General features: G+C 34.6%; 1 protein-coding gene across 1 annotated transcript in view; it reads left to right on the top strand.

The window, feature by feature from the left end:
* The window catches only part of LOC109708268 (amino acid permease 4-like), a 14,909-nt gene continuing 9,697 nt past the window's right edge, over positions 4,840–10,051 (top strand). The window contains exons 1-5 of the mRNA XM_020229940.1: positions 4,840–4,858; positions 4,892–5,009; positions 5,142–5,274; positions 6,407–6,640; positions 6,911–7,004. Coding sequence (XP_020085529.1) covers positions 4,962–5,009; positions 5,142–5,274; positions 6,407–6,640; positions 6,911–7,004 — 509 coding nt within the window. The 5' untranslated portion in view covers positions 4,840–4,858; positions 4,892–4,961. The remainder of the gene's footprint in view (positions 4,859–4,891; positions 5,010–5,141; positions 5,275–6,406; positions 6,641–6,910; positions 7,005–10,051) is intronic.

Below are 10,051 nucleotides of genomic sequence, written 5' to 3' on the forward strand. Positions count from 1 at the left end.
TGCTAATACTATGCCTGCAAGAAAAATGTCAGTGGATATATAATCAAATAACGATTGCTCATGCATGCCTGCTTGTTTCATATCTTTACTTCGGCTTTTACCCAATCTTGCCGGTTAACCTTGTTAACCCCAAATACTCACAACCCGAAATCCCTTAATAACGGGAGACTCGATCCACCCTAGGGGCCGTCCTCTGGGAGGACTTTACCACACCTAGTGGCAACCAACTCCGGAGCGCACCGCCCGAGGAGGAGCTACCTCCCTCAAGCCAAAACTTATCGTGAGTATCAATCCAATCCTCAACTTGAGGATACATAGCCACTAGTCACAATGCCATTGTCATAATGGGTTTCTACCTATTTGTCCATACTACTTTCTAAGTCTTACTTGTCACAATGTCACTATGGTTAAACTATGTTTAACAACCAATATTTTTCATTGCCAATTATGTCTCTATTGTCAATGTCACATTTGTTTACTATTGTCCAAGTCTAAGTCTCACATTCATACAACTTTAGAATTCTGTCATACATGTCCATTATGGTTCTAGTTCAATCACTATGTTCATTTACGTTAAAAGCATAATATTGAAATTCTAACCAAGGTTCACATGTCACTAAACCCTACTATGCATGAATGACTATACAACAATATGCTCAATAAAAGATAAAATAGACATAAAGGAGAATCCGATGATTCCGGTGTGCACTCCCCACCTCTAATGGTCGTGTAGGTGTAGAATATGACGACTCCCGAACTTTACAAAAGCCAATTTCGCGTCCTATAACCAAAATAGTGCCATATTAGGCCTTTTGTACATGAACTATACCTAAACATTTTCGTAACGTCGAACGGAGTTGTCCAACGTATTCGTTTGACCCCCAATTAGGTTTCTACGAGGTCAATTTGCCTCGAAAAAATTCTAGGGCAAATGCCCCAATTTTGAGCCCTAACAAGGCCTTATGCAAATTTCTCTTGGATTGATCTCTCTCTTAAGCAAATAATAACTTAAAGTCATCTAAGAAGCATTCTAACAAGGTTTCCAACCTTTTAGAACCAACCCTAGGGCATCTACCATGAGCCCTAGTGATCCACCATGAGAGCTCTACAAGGAAACCATGGATTTCATGGTTTTTTACCTCTACAAGGTTTCTAAAACTTGAAACAAACTCAAAATCCCAAAACTTAGTGTTAAAATCCAAACCCTAGAGTTCTACATGCTAAAAACTTACCTTGGCCCAAGTTCTAGCAAGCTCCTTCTTGTTGGAGGGCTTCTAGAACCACCAAACCTCCAAAATCCACCTTCTTCTAGCTTTCCTCCACCTTCTCCTTGCCTTGGAGCTTGGGTTCTAGAGAGAGAAAGAATAGGAAATGAGTTGGGGAGGTGAGAATGGCTGTGGGAGAGAGGGTGTAGGATTATATCATGTTGTAACAATTATAATAAGGCCCTCCCACTTCTATTTTTCAAATCAGCCCTCACTGGGCATTTTTCGCAGTGAGGGACCGGTCTCTCCGACCAGGGACCGGTCCCCGAGAGGTTCTCCCGCGGACTGCGCAGGCTGCGCACGATGCAACCGGTCTTCCCTTAATGGGACCGGTCTCTCTTTGCAGGAACCGGTCTCTCCTCGCAGGGACCGGTTCCCAAGAGCTGGTTTTTCAGGACTTAGCCAATTTTTCGGCAATCTCGTCGCCTACGCATTCGGGGACCAGTCTCTCCCACCAGGGACCGGTCCCCAAGAGCACAAAACCTACAATTTTGCAGATTTTGATTTCCAAAGCTCTCGAAGATCCCCAGTAATGCACTTTTGCATTATTTGACGCCTTCAGCCTTTCCGAAGTGTACGAACCTCGCAATTTGGTCAGATTGACCAAGGTTCGAATTTAATTACCAGGGTTTCAGTATGTTACAATTTATGTTGGAATTATGCATATGGATAGCATTCTTATGTGTGGCTTGAGATCATGTTTCATGTAGTGAAAATGACAAGTACAATATGCTCTTGAACCTAGAACTCATGTTGGCCTAGGAGAAAGCATAATGTCATAAAGTAATATTAGAATTGTGATATGTATGCACTTAGAAGACTAGAATGTCATAAAGAGGCATTAGACTTGGATTATGCTTGACGTAGTGAATCTAATGTCATGAAATGGCATTAGATGTAGTAAATGGTTGAACCGTATGTTGTGACATAAAACTAGACCTATAGGGTTACTAGTATTCATACCATGTTGAGATATGACGACATCAGACTTGAGACGGTTGATCATACTTGCTTGCCATTTATATTCATTCGCACATGCTTTTGAGGGTCGCTCCCTACAAGCCGGCACTCTGGAGTTAGCCTACGCGATACATGCTCGCTCGTGCGGCATTGAAAAGCCTACTGGGCCGGGTGGGATAGACTCATTCCTAGGGTGGGATAGACTCATTCCTAGAGTGGGAATGTTGGGCTACCACGGGCAATTAGGTGGCACAAGCCGGACTACATTTGTATAGGTCCTAAAATGAGATTGGGCAATGGCATTAAAACATAATATGACAATCACTACTAGATAGTTTATAGTAGTTAGAGTTCTTGAACATACTTGTGGCATAGTATTGGACATTTGGTTGACATACTTGGACTTGTAGTATACTTGATAGTGTTGCTTGTTGCATTATAGTATACTTGTTTGATATATTAGAGCATACTAGTATATTCATGTGATGTACTCCTTTATATTATGCTAGCTATTACAATTATGGAACTTCATGTTAAGTAGTGGCATAGTAGCTAGCAAGTTTAATTTATATTTTAATATTCATGCTATTACTTCCAATTAAATGTTAGAATTATCTACTTTTACTTTTGGGCTTAGTGGTGAATTTTGCTAAGATCAGTAATTGCCCACTGGGAACTATTAATTATAGTTCTCACACCCCCTCTGTTTGATGTTTTCTTTCAGAGCCTTCCACTCCAGGAGAGGCTCAAAAAATCGCGGGAAAGGAATCACCTCGAGCTAGATAATGAGAGATTTTATTTAGGTGGTTTTCTCTCTATTTTTGTATCTATATAGAGTACGAGAGATCTTGTACCCATGTGTAGAGGCCATCATTTTGTATACTTAGCACTTGTATCTAAGACATTGTGTTGTACTACTTTATATTTTTACCTTATTGGTTTAGTTCTCTTTTCATCCTAATTGTCGTTAATCTAGTTGTACACTTGCTCTGATATCTCTAATTATTTTATTTCCTTACTTTCACACTCTATTGTTGTTAGACGCCTTATATGTGTAGGCATATGGCGGATCTAGACACGCGCACGCCCCAGATCCGATCCCTCATCAGCTAAATCGCTTGATCCAATCGAAAGGCGCAAACTTCAAGGGTCACTAATCATAGCCGTTCCGCATTCCAACACACTTTCCGAGAGAGATCTTTGACCCGGTCAAAGAAAAGGGAATTCGGCTCCCGAATTCGGCTCCCAACACAAACATTAATTTCACAATAGCTCAAATTTAGGCTAAGAAGATTATCATCTCACTAGTTATGTAGTCATATTTGTAATGAAAATGGAAGATTAATTCGTTATGGGACAGCGGGCAAATAACTTGTAGAAGCACTCTTGAGTAAATGAGATTTTGTAATGAGTTTTTTATTTTAACTGATAGGTGCAAAACATGTTTGGTCCTTGAATCTCAGCAAAGCCTACCGCGTGAATAAAAATGGGATAAGTAGTAAATCAAAGAAAAGAGTTTCCATCTCTACATGCAAGTAAGCCGGATCAACAGATGCGACTGGTGCATTAAATAGGGGATTGGAAATGGATAGGATGCATTTCTCTTTAAGTTAAATATGCTAGTTCAATCAATAACAATATTTTGTCACCGAACAATGCCTCTTTAGTTGTCCACTTTTTATTCGCGAGAATATCAAGAAACATGAGCCAAAATTTTTCTAAGTTTACGGCAATCTGCTCTATTATTATTATTGTTAGTGTAAATATTCAAAAATAGAGGTTAGCTATAAAATAATTTAAAAAAATATCAACGAGTCGATCAAACTGAGGCACGAATATTTCGCTCTCTTTAAGAAGATTCAAGCACTCTGCGGTTGGCAAAACTTTTGAACCTATGCGGCAGAGCACTGACTTGTCCCCTCCAGGATACAACGGCTCGACCCTCGTCGTGTGGCTTCGATCACCAACTCTGCACAAGTAGATGAGCCCAAAAGCTCCACCAAAAGAAATATCTTTCTTTGACCTTCTATCTCTCAAGTAGAATATAAATATTATAATTTTCGTTGTTGTGTTGTGTTTTTCACAAGTGAATAGAAAAGGCCCTCTATATATAGGCTCAAAGGATAGGAGATATAAGAATTAAAAAGCCATAGGTTTCATAGCTTTAGTATACGTTCATAGTGCATAGGTTAGGTTTCAAATATAGTTCACAATAAATGCAAACTAAATGAATGAAGTGGTAACTTCACTTGCACAACTATGAATGCAAGTATAGGTTATGCAAAGTTTAATAAAAATTAAAATTCACATTTAATAATAAAAATATAACAACAATTACCATTACTAATCAACATTAATTCATTTTAAGGGACTAATCATGCGCAATTGCCCATGTTTTTTGGGGAATAGAGGAGACAGCGTGTAGCACGTTTGATCGTCACTTAATTTTACGGGCGAAAAGGCTAAGGAATCATCCTCTCATTCCCACTTCCTTATCCCAATAATTGATTGAGTTACTCCTCCCCACCCCCCACCACTTCATCACTCGACCTCTTTATAAAAGGCTCCTACCAATTTTGGTAAGGAGCTAGCACATCTTGTTATATTCCCCTCGCCACTTCTCTCTCTCTCTCTCTCTCTCTCTCTCTCTCTCTCTCTCTCTCTCTCCTTTTCTTAATCTTTTATACTGTAACAAAGGTGCTTTTGTGAAACCAAGTAGGTAACAGATCAATCGTCATGCTACCCAGAAGCCGTACCCTTCCTCCTAGAATCCATGAGAGCGCTGTACGTCGGAATAAGTTATCCTTAAAATAGTTCGGATTTGGCTTAGTGAGGCTTCTTTTTTCTGTTCGGTAATAAGTAATGGAATATTATTAATTATGTTGCATATGGTATGACTATTTTGGCATTAATTAGTTCGATGAGAACCGCGATATGAGAGTATATCTGCAAGTCGAAACGCAGCCGAAACCTCATGTTGATGCCGAAGCAAGCAATCCTCCGGGATATTCTAAATGTTTTGATGATGATGGCCGCCTTAAACGAACAGGTGAGTTTTATATGCGAACTCTCTTTAATTTCTCGCTGTCCTTATATATGCTCAATCATCTTTTACATACTGATTAAGTTTTGAAGCATTAATTTCGTACTTACACGATGCTAGGCTGGGGAATTCACAAGCAGATAAGGGCCACTGAAAAGAGAAGAAAAGAGAATAAAACAGATTTACGCAGATTAAGACTTAATGAATGCATGCATGTTCGCTAGCTAGCTTGGTTGATGCTTAATGATTTTAAGATTCTCAGTAGTTCACTTGGAAGTTTTTAAATTAAACATTGCTAGACAAAAAGATTTGGATATAATTTTTATTTCGTTGCATCTCTTCTTGAAGTCATAATAGCCCCCACACTATCAGCACTTCTTCCAAACATTATCCAGATTTGTGACGTAACCATTTTTTAATTTTAATCATAAGCTACTAGAGAATTATCTTTATATTATATACTCAGCAGTTATCTTCATATGTAGTGACCGAATGAATTTTGACGATAGGAGGAGTTAACATAACTATACTAGAATTACCTCTGGTATCATATTAAATAATTATTTTTGCAGATAATTTAATTATTTTTGTACTCCGCAAGTAAAGTTGATGATCCCCCTATGTGTTAATCAATTTTGTACTCAAACACCACATTTAAAATTATAAACTTTAATTTTGAGATTACAAATTTTAAATTTTAAATATAATTTATTATAATATTTTAAATTTTAAACTTATTTAAATTTTAAATTTTAATTTATTTTAATATTTAAATATAATTTATTATAATATTTAAATATAAATAATATGTATTAATATAGTACAATTAATAATTTAATAATAAAAATAATATATTATAATATATAATATATTATATTTATATAATTTAGTTTTAATTTATTTTATAATTTTAATTAAGTTTGAAATTAAGTATGGGAAAAGCACTATTCCACCAAAATGGTGGAATAGTAAAAAACTTGCTATTCCGGGATAACAGGGAATAGCAAGCTTTGACCGGAATAAAATATCCCGGTAAAAATTGATCTCGTTTGGCGGAATAGCGGGGATAACTTTCGTTATCCCCGCTTATCCCCCGAACCAAACGGGGCCTAACTGCACAACCTACTTTGGCATGCAGGTACTGTCTGGACAGCCACCTCACACATAATCACAGCAGTAATAGGTTCAGGAGTGCTGTCCCTTGCATGGGCCATAGGGCAACTGGGCTGGATCGCCGGGCCGGCCGTCATGATCCTCTTCGCCTTCGTAATCTACTACACCTCCAACCTCCTCTGCGACTGTTACCGAACCGGGGATCCTGTCACCGGACGGAGAAACTACACTTATATGGATGCTGTGAGGGCAACCTTAGGTGCAAGATCCATACTTATCGTCCAAAATTAATATTTACTCTCCAAAACAAAATTATATATATATAGAGAGAGAGAGAGAGAGCGCTAGGCTGGTATACTATCGGTAGTACGGAGGCCTCCGTGCTACGAAGTGATTTTCAATGATACAACTTTCAAATCGACAATCGGCTCCGTTAGATTTGATCTACGCTATTAAAAATATTTGAAATTAAACTAAGTTTTATAATATTTAGGCATCATTTAACTAATGATCAAAAATTTTTGTGCAGGTGGATCAAAGGTGAGAATCTGTGGAGCAATTCAGTATGTAAACCTACTTGGTGTAGCTATTGGGTACACTATAGCAGCTTCAATCAGCATGACGTGAGTTCTATACTACTCCTTAAAGCCCCAGTTTGGTTCAGGATTAGAGGGACAAGGGTTACCCCGAAATAGGGTCGGGATTAATTAATCCGGCCTCTATTTAATTTTTAAGTAAAAAATTATATTTTAATTTTAAAATTTAAATTTTAAATTTTAAATTATTATTTTTAATTATTTAAATTTTAAATTTGACATTTTATATTTGTAACTTGATATTTGATTTAAAATTTAAAATTTAAAAGTTATAACTTTAAATTTTTAAATTTCAGATTTAAAATTTTAAAGTTTATTTTTGATTTTTGAATTTTAAATTTTAAATTTTAAATTTTAAATTTTTATTTTTAATTATTTAATTTTAAAATTTGACATTTTATATTTGTAATTTTATATTTGTTAGATTTGATTTAAAATTTAAAATTAAAATTTATAACTTTAAATTTTTAAATTTGAGATTTTAACATATAGATTTTAATTTTGAATTTTTTAACTATAAAATTTATCTATTTAAAATTTTAAATATAAAATAAAAAAAATTTAAATTCAAATAAAATAATTGGAATAATATCATTATTTTCTATTTATAACTACCAATTATTCTTCTAATTCCATTTTATCTATCCAAACGCTATTTTTTTTAATCCCGAGAATAACTCAATTATCATTCAAACGCAAAATTGGTCTATTCCAGACTTAACCCTGAACTTAACCCTATCTCTGAAATAACTAGTTCTTACTTAATCTCGAACCAAATGAAGCCTTAGAAATAATCGTACAAAGTATGATCGCTCTCGTACTCATAAGTCGTTTTTTATTATTGAGATTCTAAATCGACGATCCATACCATTAAATATTATTTAGAACATTTAAAACTTCTAAAAATTAAATTTCATAAATTTTTCAACATCATTTACCTTACCATCAAAAGGTCACAAAATTGACAATTTTTAACGGCCGGTATGGAATATTTGCTAGTTTAACAGTGTAATTAAATCAGAATATATTAATTTTTTGATAAAAAATTCTATTCACTGCCTAAATAAAGATCAATGACTCCAATCTTAAATTGAATGATCCGATCATCCATTTTTAGGATGTCGTTCGATTTTGACCATTTATTTTATACCTGCTTGATAGACTTTATTATGATTTTAAAAAATTACGAAATTACTTTTTAGAAGTTTTAAATACTCTAGATCAATAGAGTGAATCGTCAATTCAGAAGCTCCATCATTGAAAACAACTTATAAGTATGAAGGGCTCTATACTTATAAGAGTATGTAGTCCTACTATATATATATATATATATATATATATATATATATATATATATATATATATATAAAGAGAGAGAGAGAAAGCCAAACTCTATAGAGAGAGAAAGAAAGAGTAGAGCTACTATTGTAACGCCCCAACTTCCCAGGGGGTCACCCATCCTAGGACTACTCCCGTCCTAGCACGCTTAACTCTCTTAACCTCTTGGGCCTTGCCACCACCCAAAATGCTTAAGCCGGGTTAAGAGTTTAGCCCTATTATATCTCATATATATGACTATCTGGGGTCTCACAACTATACTCTTATAAATATAGAATCCTTCGTACTCTTAAGTTGTTTTCGATGATGGAGCTTTAGAAACAACGATTTACTCCGTTAAATATGATCTAAAATATTTGAAATCTCTAAAAACTAAATTTCATAATTTTTCGAAGTCATAATTTAGTCCATCAAGTGGGCATAAAATGAACGGTCAAAATCAATCAATGTTCTAAAAATGGATGATCGGATCTTTCAATTTAAGATCGGAGTTATTGATCTTTATCTAAATAGTGAATAGAATTTTTTATCAAAAATTCACCGATTTTGATTCTTTTGTACTGACCGTTAAACTAGCAAGTATTCCATACCGGCCATTTAAAATTGTCAAATTTAAAATCTTTTGATCGTAAAGTAATTGATATCAAAAAATTTTAAAATTTGATTTCTAGAAATTTTAAATGCTCTAAATAATATTTAACGATATGAATCATCGATTAGAAAGCTCTATCATCGCAAACGATCTATGAGTACGAACGGTCGTACTCATAAGAGTACAGTAGCCAGACTATATATAGAGAGAGAGAGAGAGAGTGAGTGAGTAAGAGAGAGAGAGAGAGAGAACTAGGCTAGTATACTATCAGTAACACGGAGGCCTTCATGCTACCAAGTTGTTTTCAATGATGCGGCTTACAAATCGACGATCGGCTCTGTTAGACTGATCTACACTATTAAAAGTACTTGAAAACTAAATTTCATAATTTTTCGCCATCATTTAGCTAGTGATCAAAAGGTCCCAAAATTGCCAATTTTAATGGTAGAAGTGATGCGTTTGTAAATTTAACGGTGTAAAACAATCCAAATCTGATAAAACTTTTATAGAAAATTATTTTCACTATTTAGAGTAAAATCAATAACTCTGATATTAAATTCAAGTCTTTTATCATCATTTTTTATAAGATTTTTATTTTCAGCCATTCATTTTTAGACTATTCGTTTGATAGGTAAATGATACCCAAAAATTATAAAATTTAATTTTCAAATACTTTTAATAGTGTAGATCAAGTCTAACGGAGCCAATCGTCGATTTGGAAGCTACAACATTGAAAACAACTTGGTAGCACAGAGGCCTCCGTGCTACCGATATATACTAGTGCTATATATATATATATATATATATATATATATAGAATTAGGCTACTATACTATCTATAGTACCGGAGCTCCGATACTATATTCATGTTTTAGATTTTAGGGTGTTCAAATTAATGATCCACACCGTTAAAAAATGATCTAGGGTATAGGAAGTTCTTAGGAATAAAATTTTAGTATTTTTCGATATCGTTTACTTAGTAAATAAATTATGTCAAAATGGACGATGAAAGTTGAATAATCTTTAAAATTTGTATATAGGACATTTAAATTCAAGATCAAGAATGTTAACCTTAATCTAGATAGTTTAAAGTATTTTCTATCAAAATTTGAAAAAATTTTGATTCTTCTACACCGTTAAACTT

The sequence above is a fragment of the Ananas comosus genome, linkage group 3, assembly GCF_001540865.1.
Source record: "Ananas comosus cultivar F153 linkage group 3, ASM154086v1, whole genome shotgun sequence".
Taxonomy (NCBI): domain Eukaryota; kingdom Viridiplantae; phylum Streptophyta; class Magnoliopsida; order Poales; family Bromeliaceae; genus Ananas; species Ananas comosus.